Here is a 20,428-nt window from a genome sequence, read left to right on the forward strand (position 1 = left end):
ACTTTCCACGAAGAAATGCTTCAGTGTCAATCTAGAAATGTTGAGTGAATGAATGTTGAAATCTGATATACTCTTCTGTACCAGTGCCTTCTCCGTGTTTCTGATATTTTGTCACTAGCCAGAAGGAATGTGTCAAAATAATAGTATAAGATTCTCTAAGACAATAATAGCCCTCATGTACTCGCCTCAACTTGAGGGCTGAGGCAATCGAGAGTTGGAGCACAACATTGATTACATGAGATAGTCGAGTATTCTCAGCGAACAACTGTAAATTAAACAAACTATGTAATCAAATGAATATTGTAACAAATTACAACAGGGAGTTTTGGTGGTGGTGGGGAGGAGCAATGCAAAAGAATCGTCGTTCAAAAATCAATTTCATGTGAGAAATGTGTCATCCTATATTATACAGATGAGAAGCGACTTCAGCTATTGCCACTTCATGGCAAAGCGGGCAGGGATGCAGCAGCAGCAGCAGCAGCTTCAGTAACTGACGCTTGTATGCTTGTTGGAGATGTAACGGCAACGGCTGATCTCCTCCTTTTGCATCCCCAGCATATCCGGTTTATTTTCCGTTTGCTTCTCAAGTTAAATGGTACCTCTATACAGTTGGTCCAGGGTAACAAATGTGTCATCGGTTTGTGTCTTGAAGCAGAGGTGTCCTGTTGTATCTTCAAAGATTCAAGCCACTCGTTCTCCAATGCTGCAATTGCGAGAGCACGCTGCGTAGGATTCTTTATTTGGTTGCCCAGGTAACCTTGACAATTTTGTGCCCCGCAATAGCATTTAACCTTCTCCCCGAAATGCACAAACCTGAAAAGGAACGTGAACTATTGTTACTGTTGCTCATAGAAAATCATTATTATTCACAAGACTCCTGGAAGAAAAAAAAATCTTTCTTCGTGTGGGCTGGGAGAATAGTCACCGTTTCAACGCTCCCACATAATAACGCTATTTTAATCTAAATACAAATGCTAATTGGTTTCATAAGAAAATAACAGAAAAAAATCGTGGTGTTTCTGCTACCGAAGCATGATTTGGAAATTCACCATCTAGAAGAGGAAGTGGGAAGCAAGTGAACAACGTTTGAGTGGAGGAGAAGATACTCAAAACGAGGTGAACCATTAGCATATAACTAATTGAGTATTAATTATTTAAACTTGAAAATGGATTAATATGGTTTTAAAAGTAACTTTCGTATATATGTTCTTTGCACCAAAAAAGCACCGTTTATTAGTTTGGGAAGCATGCGTGCAAAAAACGAGGTAAATTTTCTCTCTTTCTTGCCAAGTCATTCACGGAGCCCATAATGTGGATGTAAAAGCTACATGCCACACAATAATAGTACAAAGGTTCTAGTTCACACACTAGAATTTACATATGTACATATACTCCACTAGATATGCATATATTTCAAATCATGGTTAACCATAGCTGATTGCAGGAAAGCAGTTTCTCTATGCAGGAACTATATCTCCATATCAAAAGAATGTATTCATTATACCTTTTTCAGTAAGAATACTTAGGATCCTTAAAAATATAGTTTGAAAAACTATTGTTTGCACATACCTGTAGTCATAAGTTAAGTGTTCTCCAACTTGGATGGAACGAGAGGCGAAAACACCAACTCTTGTCTCACCATCAACTTGCCTGGACAAGCCACATAGACAATCAGGAACATTAATCATTTCATACTGTTCACAAACACCGAGTACAGAGCTTTTCTGTTCCAAAAAGATGGCATTACCATTTTTCTAATTTACAGTTGGGATCACAACTGTGGTTCAGAAAACGTGACGTGTTTCCTTTAAATGTTGCATCTATTGTAAAATCTTTGCTGATTTCACACATGTAGAAATGTTTATCACCTCGCCGTTTCATGTCCCAAAGCCTTTGTTCACATGTTGCATCATTGATGACTGGAATAATGTTTAAAACACATTAGAAAAGCATTTGAAAAGAACAGATGAGCATAGCATTAAGTTGTTGTAATTAGTTATACAGAGAATAGCTAAGAGCCTTTGAATCAAACCCAGAAAGATATAATACGATGCTATCCCACAGCGCCATAAAACTCAACTAAAAAACAGTGAAGGAGACATACTCTGTCCCAAAATGGAAGCATTTCTTGAGAAGTAGGTTGAATTAAATGGGGAAAGGTTGCGATTGGTTGAGCAGAGGAAGTAGGTGAAGAAATTAAATGGAGAATGGTTATGATGGGTTGAGATGAAAAGGTAGGTAGAGAAATAGCTACATTTTAGGATGCACTTTGACTGCTAGAAATAGCTACATATTAGGACAGAGGGAGTAATAAAATAAAAACCACAAAGAGCTAAGGTCACAAGAATAAGTGGCAACAAGAACTGCCATAGTTCATAATTGTAGGCTTCGTAGCTATGTTATGTTATAAAATAGAGTGGGAACAAAATGTACACTCGTTATCCAATTTTCAGATTAATATAATAAGTTTTCATCTAAAGCTGAGGTACCTTTTCTGTTAAACAGATGCAATGACTAAACAGGCTTTTTCATGCTAACTACCAATAAGTTGCTTCAAATTTATCTTCAGGAAATATTCATGTCAAGAAATTTGGATTGTACTGTAATGGCATAATGTGACTCCACAATGACATGCATACAGTTTACTAAAGAATATGCTAATTTGTATAATATAAGTTTAAATGGTAGAGTAACTTGTACCTTCACCAACATACTCAATTATAAAATCACCTTTTTCCAATGGCTCCAATGAAATAGCACCCCATCCACAACGTTTTGTCTGTACAGAAAAGTAGTTGCTGCAGTTACAGACTTATTCTCCCTAACAAATGAAGAATGATGGTGCCCGGAGGTGTCAACAGAAGGTGAAAGTAATCTACATTTGATGGCATGACAACTTCAAACAGCACTATCATAGCCATATGCCATTTTACATTAAAGAACAATACAAAGGAGGTTTGTGGACTTGAATACTTTTGAGTCGTTGGCACAATACTTCTGTTATTAGATATCATCAACGTTTGAAGCTCAGTTCCAAGTTTAGGTAAAATTCAAATAATGTAATCAGTAAGTTAGTTGTTCCATGATGATACAACTTGTAGCTAAAAGCACAGGCTCTTCGACAAATGAGGAACTTGACAAATTTAAAAAGTTACGGCAGATAATATCACAGCATGCAACTTTATATGTATGCCGAAAGAGTTACACAGGTAAGGAAGAATGTAATGGTAATTGATGTCCTTAACGAAATCAAGAAAAAAATTGCAGGACATAATTACCTTGACAGCTTTTATTTTTTTATCCTTGCGGAATGGCTTGTTCGTACACATATCTGAGCAGTGGCAATTCTTGGAACAACTCATGTAAAGGCCCCTGATAAAGTGCAGGAAAAAATTAGAACTCAGAGAAACATGTAAAAAGGCAACAGAAGAGTGGTAACGAGAGAGTGGCAATTTTTGGATGGCAGAAGAGAGTGGTTGAAATGAGTGGCAAAAAAGATGCTAAAGCACCCTCAGCTACAGTAGCATTAGCTACAGCAGTACAGCTATCAAAAGCAGATAAAGATTTATATAGGAAAACAACAATGGCAACCTTCACACATACGTAACGTAATGATATTTTGAAGAAACAAATGTCAGGCTACATTTGATTAAAACAAATTGGAAAAATGGTATCCAGTCTTACTAGTCCTTGAATGCATGGTCAACATTTTAAGACTAGTTCATTATATGATAATGATATTGATAAATTTGGCATTAAATTCCCAGCATACATAATGTACAAAAATACAGGTAAAAAGAACAGAGGACATAGCTACATGCTGAGACATGCACCCTGTTTTGTTAGAAGAGGACATTGGTGCCATCTTTAGAGCGCAACGAAGAATTTGTGCACGAATCAAACTAAAGCTTTCATGAAAACTTCTGTATGAAATGTATTGACAAAGTAAGACTGTTTACCTGCATTCGCAGTCATCTTTGCACGTAGAATCAGCACTGCAGTTTGTGCACCCAGCTTCCGCGCGAGAATCAGGACGTTTTTTCTTGATTAAATATACATCTTTTAAAAATCAAGAAAACAAATAGGATATGTCGAGATGAAAAGCAGACAAAGACGAAGGTCATTATAGAAAATGTAATAGCTAAAGGCTTCATTCTATAACTGTTACTTAAGGATACTGCGTCTGATAAACGTAAAGTGTGGTGGTTTGCAGACAGCTGCAGTGAAATCCCTGATGGTTGAATCAATCTTGAAGTCTTCATTAACATATGGAACAGGTAGTCGGCAAAATACTTCCTACAGAACAAACATGTCAGTGTGGCCATGAAGAAACATTTCACAGGCAACACACTTCATCTTCTGAAGAAAAAAAATGTTTTTTTGTTTGAATGAGATAACACTGAAATACTTTTACAAGGGTTTATAGCATTAGTATAACAAATATGCTCCTCGCCAATCTTCATGAATTTCAATTGCACTGCTGATGTTCTTTAGGTGTATAGTAAAAGCAAGTGTCAAATAGCCCTCCTGGCATAAATTAACTGATGTTTTCATCTTTTTCGTCTCCAAGTTACATTACAGCCTCGCTAACTAAATTTTTATAACACTCCCTCTGTTTCTTTTTGTATGACGTTAGTTCATTCAAATGAACTAACCAACATTAAACATTTCAGAGCAGGAGTATATTGTACTAAAATTACAAATGAACATAAAAATATGTGGCATCCTATATATAGCTGCACAAATATCAGCCGAAGTAAAAAAAAAAAGAAGCAAAAATTCACATCCCAAAATACCATTTGTCTTGTGACATAGGGGGAGCACTGCTTTAGCAGAATTCCAAAAAAACAAGAGAAACATGCCCAGAAGCCTATAATTGAACCATCCAGGTATTCCAAGGTGACTAGCTATGAAATGTGCACTATGGCTTTATCTAAAAGCAATTGAAACAAATATAGAAGAGAATATAGCAAGAATGGAGTTATATCATACAAACACTAACCTCTATGCTGTTCGTCAAGTCAGCATTCTGCCACCATTAAACAAAGTAGTCCTGTCAGACACTTCAAACATTACAAATATTACAAGAAGGCATATGAAATGACTATTTGAAGTATTCTTCAAAAGAATTAGCTTAAACAGCAACCTTTTATGGTTTTATTAATTTCCCACAATCCAAATTAGGATAAAATTTTGAATGTAATGGAGACATCAGCATTGGGCTTGAAACCATGAAACAAGTTTGTTAACCTCTGGTTAAAAGCAAGTAATAGAAAAAATGATGCTACACATGAACCTTACTAATAAGAACGGAACCATAGTGTCACAATCATTTCATGTAGTTGAAAGGAGTACAAAAATTATAGAGAAGATGAAATCAAAACAATTCCGGAAACGAATCAGTGAAAGATGAATAAGGATCATGATAGTTCAGTGTCACAGCTGCACCAAAAGGACTTTGATGCATTCATGTGTGATTGCACTAGCTTGCTTACCCTAGGAACCCAGCGAATACCAGCAATGTTATGATAAGATGGAGAAAAAAAGAAGATTAAGACTTTTCATTTATAAAAAAGCATTAACACTTCTAGAAAAAGAACTAATACTGTAAATAACTTCTAGCAAGATCAAACAATATTATATAAGCAGGATAAGATGAGTTAAAACAGAAGAGAGGTTAAAGCGACAAGAAAGAAACTTGGAAAACATGTCTTACATTCACTGAGCACAAGTGAGAAAATAATTATATATAAAGACAATTTGATATCCATCCAAAGCAGTAATTGTCATCGACATTAAAATAATGCAGCATACAGTAAAACAAAATAGCTTTGTTGCACAGATAAAAAAATGAAAATGAACATCACCCAAGGAGAAAAAAGTATGTTCCAACAATTTAGTTTTAATCTTACACCCATTTTTTTCTTGAATCTTGAGAACATATCATATTGTACTAGATTTTTTTTTGGGGGGCATCTAGCAACATAAAGTGGTCAATCTTAAGGGTAAAAGGATAGACCTCATTTTGAAGGAGCCAATCAGAGGGATGCCTCCAACAGATAGCACTTCCTTGGTCATCTTTTAAATGAATTACTGGCCATGGTGCACATTTTGTATGTGCTGCAACCGTACACCGTCCACAACGCCAAAAAAACATCTTTTGCTTACAGACCATACAGCCCTGATTGGAGATAAAATTAAATTAATGCAAGTTCAAGTAAAACTATCACTATTAATCCAAGAGCAAGAAGTGAAACATAACACCAAAAAAAAACAGAGAGAGAGAAAAGAGGCTTATAACATAACAGCACCATGGACTGCAGCAACTCTCCTTGGCTACAGACAAAACACTCTAGGGAAGCTTCTAGAAGGACAATTGATAAATGTCCAATACTCTACTTTTAACTTCACAAATTACTTTTGTTTGGGCAGCTACCAGTGAGCTCTGATTTGTTTTAGGACATGAACATTTGGAAGGTATTCTCCAGCACCTTAAATTACAACCTAATTTGAAAAAGAAAAAAAAAACCTCCTGTGCTCTTAGTTGAAAAAATAGCCTTCCATGCCTTGGCATGTGGTGTGAACACATGTGAATATGTGATGCATGGTCGGTGACTTGGGACCCATTAGATTGAAGTTTTCTCCATTAAAAGGACAAAATAGAGCAAAATTGAATGTTTAGGGCTAAAATAGGATATTTTAAAAAATGTTCTACAAACAAGACCAGCTGAAAGTTAGAAGATCATAATTAAGTCTTCACTTTTAAATATATGTTCCTTCCCCCACACATATTGCATAAATTTGTACTGCCCAGCTGGCCATGAACATGTGATAGATTTATACAATTAAAACTACACAGAATTTGACTCAGTATTAATATACTCCTTCCGTCCCAAAATATAATGACATCTAGAGTTGGGCATGGGTATCAAGCAGAAAAGTAAAATAAACTGAGGGATGGTTGTGATTGGTTGAGATGAGGAAGTAGGTGAAGACATTAAATGAGAGATGGTTGTGATTGGTTGAGATGAGAGAGTAGGTACAAAGGTAGCTATATTTTGGGACAATTATTGAACGCTAAAAGTAGCTATATTTTAGGATGGTGGGAGTATGTATTACCCGTAGGTGTGATAGTATATACTGCATCCCTTGGCCTCAAAACAATAAATAATGCACAGCTGTACTGTCTGTACATTGCATGAAAGTAACAACTATCAATGTTATGAAATTAAATAAGATGGCCAGAGAAGCCTACAAATTTCAGCAGTGGATTTTTATTTAGAGTGGTTCTTTAGTAAAATCTTACATGCTCCCTTATGTGCACGAGAGACTTAGCACATACTAGAGCACACTCCAGTTCATAAGATTGGAGCTTACATGTTGAGGGCATTTGAAGCTTTCAGCAATGAAATTTGTGGTATCTTCTGCTGCACAATTCAGGTGGAACAATTCTCCACATCTACTAACCGAACACTTTATTTCTTCTCCAGGATGAATAATCTTAGAACATAATCGACATTCAACCTGTGCAGAGATGAACATGGCATGAGCTGCTAAGCAAACAAAAAAACAATAACAAAAACTAGTGCTGATGTTGATGTAAGCCTGCTTTTACTGCAGGATTTACACAGAATATCATAGGAAACAGTCCCTTCATTAATCAATTTGACATTTGTTTATTAATGAGCTGCTGTTTTAACAAGGCAGACGCACATAAAAGTTTGATAATTATTAAGTAAGGATGTAAGCATCAAGCAATAATAGAAACCTAGGTGTCAGCTCATACAATGTTTCCAGAACTCCAACCAGGCATTTCATAAACATTCAGAATCGGACACATATCTCCAGTCCTATTGTTGGCATTGAGTGCAGTTAGCAGTCCGAATGAGGGAAACAAAATGCATGAGGAAACTCCTCCCAAAAAAGGACTGATTCTTGCACCAAAGTGACCAAACATTACAGCGGTATTAAATTTTTGGTTTTTTATACTTTAAAATGCTTCTGCTTGAACATTACACAAATTTGCATAGCGGAAACACATGTCTCAGCACATCATAAGTATATTAGCAACATCAAGCATAGCCCCACGGATAAATACTTCATGCATTCTAGCATTTCTGTGTCAGCCATCGAACATCTAGTGTTAGCACTACTACTTTTTATCCACATTATTTCTGATTACCACCTGACAGAACACGAATCGTATGGAATTTGAAGTTATCAAGATGACAAGACATTTAATGGACATTGCACGCACACCAGTGTGGGAGGACCCAAAAGTGTCAAATTTATGTGTTCACCTCCATACTGCATGCTACTGCAGTGCTACTCCCTTCAGTCAAAAAATATTGTCCTTATGGACTTTGTAGGGTATAATAAATAATAATACGGAAGTATGTCTTATGACCAATCTACCCATATCATTCTAATGTGATAATAGGAAATGCTTAAAATACATGGTTGTTCAAAATTCAAATATACAAAAATCCGAGCTCGTGTGGTCTAATGTTTCTAAGAATTTAGAACTAGAGGAAATAAAATCTGCAAAACACAAGGACACAACCAACACATTCAAAACTTCAAATGTTCTAATACGTTTTCAAACTGCTGCATTACTTATCTAAAAATGTATTACCAGTCTAAGCATCAGGGTTACAATTTTTTCTCACCCACATGGTATATATTATTATCTACTCAATTTTGCCCCTGTAAACCACTAGATCACTTCTAAAGTCATAATTTCACTCGTCATTCCCACGAAGAGACAGTTCAGTTTGTTCAAACAAAAGTTCTAAGTAAGCTCAAGCATCTGTTACTACATCAAAGCATATCATTACGAGCAAAAGAAAAACGCGTACCGCCTTAGGCGCGCCGGTTAGGAAAGGCAGCTCGCAGCGTCCGGCCGGCACGCCGAGCGCCGCCTTCTTCGCCTTCCACTCCTTAACGTACTCATCGAACGGCCGACCCGATGGATGAGCCGGCGCGGTCGCCACCGTGGACAAAGGCGACGGCGCGGAGGACGGCTTTTTCCCGCCCCCGCGGCGCGGGGCGGGGCACGCGGGGACAGCGGCGGCGCCCGCGCCCTCGCCAGCGCCCGCGAAGCTGCGAACTCGGCCGCTCCATCGGCATTCCACCGGGAGAACGGGCGCGCCGTCGCCACCGGAGGCGGATTCTGCTTCCCCCGCCGCCTCCGCCTCTGCCGACGCAGACACCGCCGCCGCGGCGGTGGTGACGGCGGCGGCGGCGGCGGGCTGCTCGCCTGCTAGCTCCCCGCCGGCGGCGGCGGCGGTGGAGGGGGGTTGCGGCGAGAGGGGGAGGCAGACGGTGCTCAGATCTGGCATGGCAGCGAGGCGGGAGGGGTTATGGGCTAGGGTTTGGAGGGCATTGGAGGTGGGTGGAGGCGTGCAGAAGGGGGAGAAGGGAATGGGGGGAATGGAGGTCTGAATTGGGGAAGAAGGGGGGAGCCCCCGCGCGGCCGCGCCTCGCAACGTTTTTTTGGGGGTGAAAATTTTTTCGTGAGTGAAAATTTTCCCCGTGCTGCTTTTGCAGAGTGGTCCGCTTGAAAATTCGGAATTCGTTTCTCTCAAACTTGCGAATAGACCCTTCACTTGATATGAATTTGTTTTTTTACTTCACCTACAAACGCGGGTGCTCGGAGCACATCCGAAAGACTGACTAGTATATCTTAAGATTGGTAAAGACTGACTAGCATCCTACACCTAGAAGCACATCCGAAAGATTGAACGGCATATTTTGATATTGACGAAGTCACCACAAATGCCTCGATGTTGTCAGGTATATCACCTACTAATGAAAATATTCAACCGTAAATACGAGCATTCATGTTCAGTATATGGCTCGAACTTGGGTAAGCTAGCTTGATCACAAGGAATCTAACCATTTGAACTATACTCACTTTATTATAAATTTCTAACCTTACTAAAATCAAATTCAAAGTGTACCCATTTGTGTTTTTTTACACGTGAAGATTTGAAGTATGTTAGGTTGAGTCATGTACTAATAATTTCATCATCACACCTTTAGTACTTTTACTGCCATTCTTTTTTTAGCGCTGCTCTCACTTGATTTGCAACATATCAAAGGATAATTTTCTTTTCGGACGAAATAAGATGAATTTTTTTGACAAATTTATATTCGTCCTTCAATAAACAGCAACATTTACATGTAGCCACCAAGTGTCCTTTTGATCACTCAAAAGATCATCATTTGAGCGACTTTAATAGGATAGCCAACTACTAGCTTCAATTTAACTATAGCCAATCCAATAGCTTATTCATACAATAGTTATATACTACACTATTAATATCTGGTCCCACTTGTCATACATACACTGTGTCTTTGAATCCGTGCTATAGCTGGCTACAAATATATAGCCCGCTACTCCTCTTTTTTCTCATTTATATCTTTAAAATATGTTTACAGCTGGCTTATAGCCTCCTATTGTACCTGCTCTCAAGGCTGCTGATCGCTGACAGACCGACGAGCGCGCCGCAACAACGAGTAGCCGTTGGATCGGAGACATCGACGGTCCAGATCGACCGATCCCCTCCCCGCCTTCCTCTTCTCCCCCCTCCTGCGTTGGTAGGGTTTTACGCCTCACTGCCCACCGCCGCCGCCGTCACCACCGGGCGCGGCCGCCGCCACCATGAGAGCCCTCATCTCCCTCTCCAAGCTCACCCGCCGCCTCCTCCCCTCCCTCGCCGTCGCCCGCGCCCCACTCCCGCCCCTCCGCCGCCGCCTCCACGCGGAACCCCCACCGCCTCCTCATCACGCGCCGCCCCCCGTCGCCTCCCGGATCCTCCAGTCCGAGCTGACCCCGGGCGCGGGCGCGGACGCGGACGCGGAGCAAGAACAGCAGCCGGCCCTCGACCCCTTGCTCGACGAGTTCCTCGCGCGCTTCGTCGCCGCGCTGCGGCCGACCCTCGCCGCGGCGTTCCCCACCCATGCCCGCCACGTGCTCGACGAGATGCTCCGCCTCGTGGCGGAGGCCGTCCTGTGCCGCCTCACCGGGGTCGAGCCGGAGGAGGGCGGCGCCGTCGAGCTCAGCGACGACCTCTGGGCGGCGGTGTGGGAGGTCAGCGCCGCCGTGCGCGACGGGATGCAGCGGGACCGGGTCCGCGCCGAGCTCCGGGGCTACCTCCACTGCGAGGAGGTGAAGGAGATGACGCGGTTCGCGTCGGACGTCGGCATCCGCGGCGAGATGCTCCGCGAGCTCCGCTTCAAGTGGGCACGGGAGAAGCTCGAGGAGGTCGAGTTCTACCGGGGCCTCGACGACATGCGCGCCCAGGCCGAGGCGGCCGCTAACCCTGTCGCGCTCCCGCCGCCCAGGCTCGCAGCCTTGCCGCAGAGGAAGGGGGAGATCAAGTTCAAGATACATGGGTTGGACTTGTCGGACCCAACGTGGGGTGAGGTTGTGGAGCGCGCGGCCGAGGCTGAAGCGCATTTTGTGCCACAGGAGGCCAAGCCAATAGAAGGGAAGGCGAAGAAGGCTGAGGAGAAGCTGATGGCGGTTGATCCGAGGAAAGGAGACCCGGCGCCTGCCATGGAAGAGTGGAAGGAGGAGCTGCTGCCGAAACGTGCCGACTGGATGGCGCTGCTCGAGCGTCTTAAAGCCCGCAATGTTGAGTTGTATCTCAAGGTGATATATCCTTTACTTGAAGGCTCTACTATTGTGCCTTATGTATGTCATGCTAGTCAAGTAGATTACTTTCAGGTTGTAAAATTCCTTGTTCTTTCATGGCACATCTTCTAGTTTTAGGTGCTTTTGCTGCTGCGCTAACCGCTAAAATACCCTGATTATGTGATTTCTTGGTTTGATCAGTTTGAAGTGTGCTTTTGCTGCTGCACTAAAATGGCCTGATTATGCTTGCTTAGGTTGACCAGTATGAACTGTGCCATTTGCATCACATTACTTGTTGACTTATAGTATTTGACGATAAAGGAACCATCAATATATGTAATAGTCTTTCTGTATCAGATATAGCTCACTTTCACCCTCTCCAAAATGCATCTTCTGACCACTAATTTTGTTCAGCGTTTTGTTGAAGATTTTAAACAATAAGATGTGTTATCTGATATTTGTTCATGATTGTTGCCTATTTAGGAATAGTGCAAATGTTGCATTCGTCTCCCATTGAAATCCTAAGTTTTAGCTACTAGCATAATCAGATAGACTGCTATTACATGTCCAGCTTTCCCATGATTGAGATAGTTGTTCTGTACCAACTTTTCTCTGTAACCTATGACTATTTCAGCTGTATTTAACGTGGTCAGGCTAGTTCACATGGAAATGAAACTTCAATTTGTGGACAATTGGCATTTAAATCCATTATTTTTAAATTGAGGGAGTACTTTGCATTTTGTAAAGTTGGCCAACTGCCACTGAGTTTAGAAAGCCTTCAGCCATCCACTTACATTGAAATCTCTTTTGTAGTTTCACATGTATGCTGTGTTGTAATTTACAGGTTGCTGAAATTCTGCTGGCTGATGAATCCTTTGGTGCAACCATTCGTGATTACTCTAAGTTAATCGATCTTCACTCTAAAGCAAATCATGTGGAAGACGCAGAAAGGATTCTAGGTAAAATGAAAGAGAATGGTATTGCACCTGATGTCGTCACATCCATCACTTTAGTCCACATGTATTGCAAGGTGGGGAATCTTGAACAAGCCAATCAGGCATTTCAATTCCTTAAGGGGGAAGGCTTCCCACCAGATATGAAGCTTTTCACGTCAATGATCAGAGCTCATCTTAAGTCTGGAGAACCAAAACAAGCAGAAAATTTGTTACGTGAAATGGAGAGATCGATCAAACCCACAAAGGAACTATTCATGGATGTAATCCTGGCATTTGCTCAGCGTGGCATGATAGATGGAGCCGAAAGGGTGAAAACATCGATGTTACTTGCTGGATTCCAGCTCACGCCAGAGTTATACACATCACTTATAGAAGCATATGGACGGGGTGGTCACGTTGGCCAAGCATATACCCTGTTTGAGCAGATGAGGAGTTCTGGACATGAACCAGATGATCGTTGCGTTGCTGGTATGATGGTTGCCTACATGATGAAGAACCAACTGGACCACGCTCTGAGCTTCCTGTTGAAGTTAGAGAAGGATGGACTTAAACCTGGAGTTAAAACAAACCTTGTCTTGCTGGATTGGTTGTCTAGGTTGCAGCTAGTGCAGGAGGCTGAACAAGTTGTGCAGAAGATTAGAAAGGCTGGAGAGGAACCCCTGGAAATGCATGTTTTCCTTGCTGATATGTACGCAAAGTCACAACAGGAAGAGAGAACCCGCAAATCCCTCAAGATTTTAGAGGAGAAGAAGAAATTATTGAAGGCTTATCATTTTGAGAGGATTATAGCAGGCCTTCTCGAAGGGGGTTTCACGGAAGAAGCCAATAAATATTTCAAAATGATGAAATCCCATGGCTTTGTTCCATCACCAACAATTGAGATTGGGGTCAAGGCTAGTTTTGGGGTTAGGGGGGGTGTTCATCCAACTGGTAGGCATCGTGGTTAAGGCTTTGTCCGTTGGCAGTGATCAGCTGCCATTCAGGCACTGATTCTGGTTTGAAAATCTTGAAGTAGCACTGACGACGCCATAGCCAATTCTGTCGAACTGAAGCGGCAAAAAAAATTTCCGGCTTCAATTGGTTTTGTTTGATCTGATATCAGATGTCTTCATTTTGAAGATGCCTCCATGAACTATGGATTCATACAAGTAGATGGCCGCGTGTCCTGTTGTTATTGCCGGGATTTTTTTTCCTCATCAATTGTACTTGCATGCTCACACTTAATAAGTCTTTTAGTCACTGTAACGCCTGGATATCTAGGTTGTGCTTGTGCCAACAATCGGATTTATCTTAGCAAATATCAGTTATGACTTCCCTGTCATAGGCATTTGTCACCAAATAAATGTTTACATTTTAATGAACAATGAAATTATATCACACTGTGAAATTGGTGCAGATGCACTAATGCGCTAAGTTATGAGCATTCCATCCCGTATCAGCCTGTCTATGTATATATTTATTCTGTTCTTATGGTAGGTAGTATTGGAGCAAACACGATGTAAATCCGTGTAAAAAAACGCGGTGTAAATCTTGAGCAAAGGATTCGTAGAATAGAGAGATTAGACAGGCGCACCACACTTTGAATCAACATTCATTTTTGAAATATAATACCCTGTAAGAAAAGCAAGGCGCCCTCCAGTCTCGTTCGCTGGGTGGTCAGAGTACAGCTTCGCCTTCTCCTCGGGCGGCAACTTGAAAAACTCCATTCCAATCCCCAACACTTTCCTCAGCATCTCCTCTGTTATCCCCTTACGATCTATGCACATTAGAAAAAAAAGTTGGAAAAAAAGCATGTTATCTCTCATTTTTCGGAGATTAGACAGGCGCACCACACTTTGAATCAACATTCATTTTTGAAATATAATACATTAGGTCAAGTTGTGTGAACGTGGGATTGTGGGAAGTACAATCGTAAACCATGACAGGCACAAAAGGAACTACTGCTATGTTTGAACAAGAGCAATAAGGCAACGGACAGATAAAAGCAAAACTCCATTTCAAAAATATATGACGTATTTTTTTTCCGTTAGGGTAAGGTTTGAATAACAATCGCTCTACTCGGACATCATTTATGCGATAAATGAAGCATAAGCATAAGTACGAACTTTTGAAGACTAATATAATAAATTCATGTCACAAAACTTATATCCTAATAAAGTATTTTTTGGTCAAATATTTATCCTAACGAAACAAAATGTCTTATATTTTGAAAAGGAGTATACAGCCAATCCTTCTTTTATTCACAAAGAGACACAGCAGATAAGTTTAACTGATATATTGGGTACCAGAGGCAACCCATTGAAATTTAAGTTTTGTCAGAATATGAGCACACAATGTGAAACTCTCATAGTTTTACAGGTAACACCTCTGACAACCATGGCCACATCTCTTCTCGCTGGTGAGAGATATCGAACTGAAACCACTCACTACCGCTGAGCTAGCTTCTTCAAGTGTTGGAACAACTTTTGCTTTATCCACTGCCGATCATATGGCAGAAATGCCTGAATTGAGTGATCATAACTGCAAATGCAGAAAAAAATAGTAGCTGATTTTTTTTTACTTTGAAAAGTATACACATAAATTAACATTGCACGATTCTGATCCAATTCTTTAAAAGTTATTTTACTCACACTAGTGCACTGATGTCAGCTAGGCCATCAATGAAGTTATAGAGGTCAGTGATATCATATGTTATGTTTGGTACCATTGGGTTTATGTCCCTAATTTTCCTTTCATAAAGACCACACAGTCCTGTCATTTCAGAAGAGAGCTGTGGTGAGTAATTTACAAAGAGCAAAAGTAAAATAAATCAAGAAGCACATTTGAAGAAATGAAATAGTTCCGATTATAACAGAGTAGAATGGATACATGTCATGCATCAAACGGGCACATAGCAGATCATAAATAAAACAATGTTTTAAACAGAATACCAAAAAAAATTGATAATGTGCAGCTGAAGAACATCCCTCTCTCCTTTCTGAAAAACAGCCTTCAACAAATAATATGTAAGAGGAGAGTCTAGTGCCATAAATCCTGATAATGTCTCTAATGCACTATATGCAAATTTGGACGTTTGCAGTTTATATGGTATTGAACTTTCAAGTTAATTTTTCTAAACAAATCGATCACATGAGAAAAGTGAATTCATAAAATTGCAAGATCATATCATACTCACTAGGACCATATAAAAAAAATATCTAAGCTATTATCTAAGCATTGCATCATTAGTTAAGCTTTCAAAACCGTACGTACCATCCAATGCATGGTTAATTGAATTATAATCCATAAATGTTCTAGAAGCCCTGTTTTGGGATGGTTGCATCAGAATAATGGTGTGCCTCCCAGCCTGCACAAATACCAAAAGAAAAAAAAAGATTCAATGCATGCTTCAAGAAACAAGAAAGAATGGTGCAATTTGATGATACTGCAAACATGCCATAACTACAGAGTGTTCAACAAATTCCTGAAAAGGTAAATATTTCCAGAGTATCCGTTACCTGAAATATATCAGGCTAGTACTACAAAAGCGAGGAGTCGTTATACTAAATAGTAATATGATAGCATGGTCAGCATCACAATTATGTCAACCAGAAAGCTTTATTATCTAAAGACAGTGATTCCCTGATAATACAACAACCCTATCCAATGTACTGCTTATAAATAAAAAATAAATACCATCGGTAGCACAAACCACATATCTTTGCTTAAAGATTATAGTATTTAAGCAGTGGCGGAGGGCTCGGTAGGGCGAGGTGTGGCGCTCGCTATACCTCACGCCACCCGATAAACCCCCCACCCCCCGCACTTTCTCCGGACAGCAGGGCGCCGAGCCGCAAAGAGCGCGGCAACGCCGCTTTGGATGAGCAACATGAAAGGGCGCGAGGCGCTGCGTGGGTGCATCCGCACGTACGCTCACCAACAGGTAGCAGGCCAAGCTGGGCTTGTTTCATGTAAATGTTTCTTTTGACTATTAAACCCTAGACCCAAATTCCCCCATCTCCTTCACCTCCATCGATTCTCCAATCCGGCAATCCCCATCCCGACCCTAATCCCCATCGGTGGTGCGGCTGCTGCCTGCTGGAGCGGAGTCGGCGCACGGGAGGGAAGGTGGAGGCGAGGAGGGGCGAGGCCGCCAGGCTCCCGAGTGGCGGGCGCAGAGCGGCGGCATCCGCACCAGGCGCCAGCACAGCATGGCACTGCGGCAGGCGGCGACTGCGAGCTATCAGGAAGTGACCAGCTAGCCAGGGGTGCAGCCACGTATCGCAGGCAGGGCGGAGGGCGCCATCGCCAGCACAGGCGCACAGCAGCCAGCCAGCCACTAACCTCTGCCAACTAGCCAGCCAGCAGCAGTGCAGCACCAACACCAAGCATAGCAAGCAAGCCAAGTCATCAGCAGAAAATGGATAGAAAGAGGAAAGGGAAGGCATTGGCATCACAAAGAGGTACATATTGTTGACAATTTAAGAATATTACAATTTGCAAATTCAAAGTGTACAAATTTGTTTCTGAAATTGCATTTGTGTAATTTGTTTTGCAGATTTGAAGAGTTACTTCAACCGGGGCTCTAGTAGTAGAAACCCAAGTACAAAGCCTGAATCTTAAGGAGTTGAGATATGTTTTAGTACATACTCTTCTATTTACACTTGTTTGCAAATGGATGATGAATTATGAACTTGTGATTAGTGCTTGTTGCCATGCTTAATGTAGACTTGTTGAGATAATGTTGTGTCGTACAATATCATGCGTTGAGATTTTTTTTTCTTTTATTCTTGTTTTGTGCTCGCAGTAGCCCATAGGCCCCCGGACCACTGTATTTAAGCAAACCACATATCTTTGCTTCTATCAAAAAGATAGCAATGGTCCATACTGCACTACATATTATGGTTTTCTATATAGACTATTGCTACACCACCGGTAACTTCTGAACAATACAAAGCTGTAACATATCATATGCACAAACATCTCAATCAGTACAACATGCACCTGCCATTTACCCAAAAAAACACACGTATGCCCAAACCCTAGAACCCTGTGGGAGGAAGGGGGGAAGATTGGGGGAGAGAACGGGTGGCTTACCATCGAGAGCGCGGGCGGGTCACTTGCGATGGCGCGAGCGCGGCGGACTTGGAGAAGGCGGCGCACAGGTAGGGGACCTTCCCGACGGCACACCGGACTCAGGAGGAGTCGGCGCGCAGGTCAGAGGAGGTGGAGTCAAAAGCGGTAAGAGAGGACCGCTCCGGAGACGGAGGAGGCGAGCTTTGGAGGGGGGGGGGGCGAGAAGAGCTAGGTACGGGGCGGAGGCTCGCCGGAGGCAGCTCCGAGCGGCGTCGAGTTCGTCGGAGTAGGCGGCGGCGGCGGCGTGTCGGCTGGGGGATTTCACGAGTCGCGGGGGAGGGGGGGAGCGTCGAGGGGTCCGGGTCGGTGGATGGAAAACGAGACCAGGTAGGAGACCCAATCCTCGCGTGTGAGTTGTGACACGTCGCAGCACGAATCTTGAAGCATCAAACTTACTAGTAGTACTTACTAATAAGTGTTGCCCTGTTAAATAGGGATGAAATTGGTTTGGATAGTTTCCGTCCATCCGGACCAATTTTCGGATACGGCAAAATTTGGTCGGAACTATCGGAAATTTTTCCCGGATATCCGGAGACCTTCATCAGCCATTCATCAGAATCAGCCCAAAGAGCCCAACCCAGCGGCCCAGCCCAACTATGTCTGTTATGCAAACCCTAGCTAGCTAGCAACAGCCAACAGGCAACAGGCAGCCGAGCCAGCTGACTACTCCCATTCCCCCGACCCTCACGCATCTTGGCCGGCGGCCGCCGCCACCGCCCACAGCCGCCTCGCCCCTTCGCCTTCGCCGCCGCCTCGCCCCTTCGCCACAGCTGCCGCCTCTTTATCGGCGTCGTCGCATCGGCCCTCTTCATCGGCGTCGTCACGTCGCCAATAGACGCCGCCTCTTCGCCGGCGTCGTCACATCGCTGTATCACCGCCACTGCCGGTCTGCCGCATCATCGTCTCATCGTAGGCCCATAAGCAGGTTTATCGGATCCACATTTATTTTTTGTGCTCCTCATTCACTGAGCCAATGAGCCCTATATATCAGAGTTTGAGACATTGAGTTGTGTTGTGGCGCTCCTTATTCATTTTTTTTTCTTTGTGCATGTGTGGTAGATCTGTCAATATGTGATGAATTCCTCTCATGCAAGTAGCAGCAGCTTCAGCTTGTGCAGTGCGAGTGTAGCAGCTTTTCCAACAAACCTAACACCATCTGAGCTGGCGCAAGTAGCTGATGCCAACCCACAACCACAAGTGCCTGATGCAGGTGCCATTGCAGCAACAGCAAGAGTTGATGTTGATTTGATAGATAATACTGCTGTGACTTTTATGCGTTAATGTGTGTGACTATGTAACTATGCAAGTGTGTGCAAGTTTGTAGCTGTTATAGTGTTATGTGTTAATGCGTGTGACTGTCATCTTGTGCAAGTAATGTGTGTGACAGTGTGACTTTGTCAGTATGTGTAAGTTTGTGGATGTTTCTCGTTATGGTATTATTAATTGTTGATCTTTGCAAATGTAACATGCTCTATTAAAAAAAATAATAAGTTATATTTCTTCGTTGATTTGTGAAGGTCAGTTTGAGGGGCTTTTATGTTCCGATTAATATTCGTTACCGTATTCGTTTCGATTCGTATTCGCTCCGTATCTGTATTCGATAATATTCGATTCCGTTTTTATATCCGGGTTTCCGATTCCGAGAAAAAATATGAAAACGAATATGATAAAGGTAGTTTCCGACCGTATCCGATCCATTTCAATTCGTGTAGCTCTAGGATTTCCTTCCTCCTAGAGATTCTTTCGCCCTGTTGCCAGCATTAAGGCATACTCCCTCCGTCCCAAAAAAAAAGACAAACCCTGGTTTCCGTGTCCAACGTTTGACCGTCCGTCTTATTTGAAAAAATTATGAAAAAAATTAAAAAAACAAGTCAAGCATAAAATATTAATCATATTTTATCATCTAACAGCAATAAAAATACGAATTATAAAAAAATTTCATATAAGACGAACAGTCAAAGTTGGACACGGAAACCCAGGGTTTGCTTTTTTTTTTTGGGACGAATGGAGTAATTAATGGTGTGACGTTATCATCTTAAAGAAAATACCAACATGATTTTTAATGACGTAAAAGATTGGAAAAGAGAAAAGAGAATGGTGCCATTCTTTTTAGAGAGAATCTCTTATACGCCACTCGAAATTGGTCAGTTCCCTTATATACCATCTAAAATTGGCTTCTCCCTTTTATGTTACTGGTTCAAGTTTTTTCACCCTTTTATGCCACTCCCAGCACTATAATGTTTGTTGACTGTTAGTTAAATATTATTTTTTCGTAAATGACCAATATGCACTCTCAACTATAAAAAATGTGTAATCTTCAAAAATTCATAACTAATTTATTTTAAATCCTTTTTGAGCGAACAAAATTTTGTCAGAACCAGTGAAAAATGCTCTTTGTATTAAAAATATTGTTGGAAAGCTGTATGTTTCATACTTATATTGAAAATTCATTTGTGATGGTGATGACTAACGTGATGAAAAAAAAATCAATTTTCATATGTTATATGCAGCAGCTATATTACTACTAAAATGTTATATATACATCAACCAACTTCTCAAGGGCAAATACATTTTTTTGCTATCGAGTTAACGGTCAACTAGCGGTGGTGTGATGGCAATGACAATGGCATAAAAGGGAGGACAAACTTGAACTGGTGGTATAGAAGGGAGGAGCCAATTTGTAGTGGCATATAAGGGAACCGGTTAATTTGGAGTG

General features: G+C 41.7%; 2 protein-coding genes across 3 annotated transcripts; one reads left to right on the forward strand and one right to left on the reverse strand.

The window, feature by feature from the left end:
- Positions 1-251: 251 nt before the first annotated feature.
- On the reverse strand, positions 252-9,470 carry LOC127764813 (histone-lysine N-methyltransferase ASHR3-like). Of its 2 annotated transcripts, none has more exons than XM_052289734.1 (11): positions 8,859-9,470; positions 7,378-7,524; positions 6,020-6,181; positions 5,003-5,029; positions 4,179-4,296; positions 3,960-4,059; positions 3,279-3,372; positions 2,731-2,779; positions 1,748-1,919; positions 1,570-1,650; positions 252-813 (listed from the first exon to the last, which is right to left on the reverse strand). In XM_052289734.1, the coding sequence occupies exons 1-11, from the start codon at positions 9,339-9,341 to the stop codon at positions 441-443; spliced, it is 1,806 nt and encodes a 601-aa protein (XP_052145694.1). In that variant the 5' UTR covers positions 9,342-9,470; the 3' UTR covers positions 252-440. The 2 variants fall into 2 exon arrangements, with proteins under 2 accessions (XP_052145694.1, XP_052145693.1); XM_052289733.1 differs by having other exon boundaries at positions 2,701-2,779; positions 8,859-9,469.
- Positions 9,471-10,608: 1,138 nt separating this feature from the next.
- LOC127762876 (pentatricopeptide repeat-containing protein At1g79540) lies at positions 10,609-13,974 on the forward strand. The gene is made up of 2 exons (XM_052287403.1): positions 10,609-11,659; positions 12,486-13,974. The coding sequence occupies exons 1-2, from the start codon at positions 10,667-10,669 to the stop codon at positions 13,542-13,544; spliced, it is 2,052 nt and encodes a 683-aa protein (XP_052143363.1). The 5' UTR covers positions 10,609-10,666; the 3' UTR covers positions 13,545-13,974.
- Positions 13,975-20,428: the final 6,454 nt, after the last annotated feature.

The sequence above is a fragment of the Oryza glaberrima genome, chromosome 2, assembly GCF_000147395.1.
Source record: "Oryza glaberrima chromosome 2, OglaRS2, whole genome shotgun sequence".
NCBI classification, from domain to species: domain Eukaryota; kingdom Viridiplantae; phylum Streptophyta; class Magnoliopsida; order Poales; family Poaceae; genus Oryza; species Oryza glaberrima.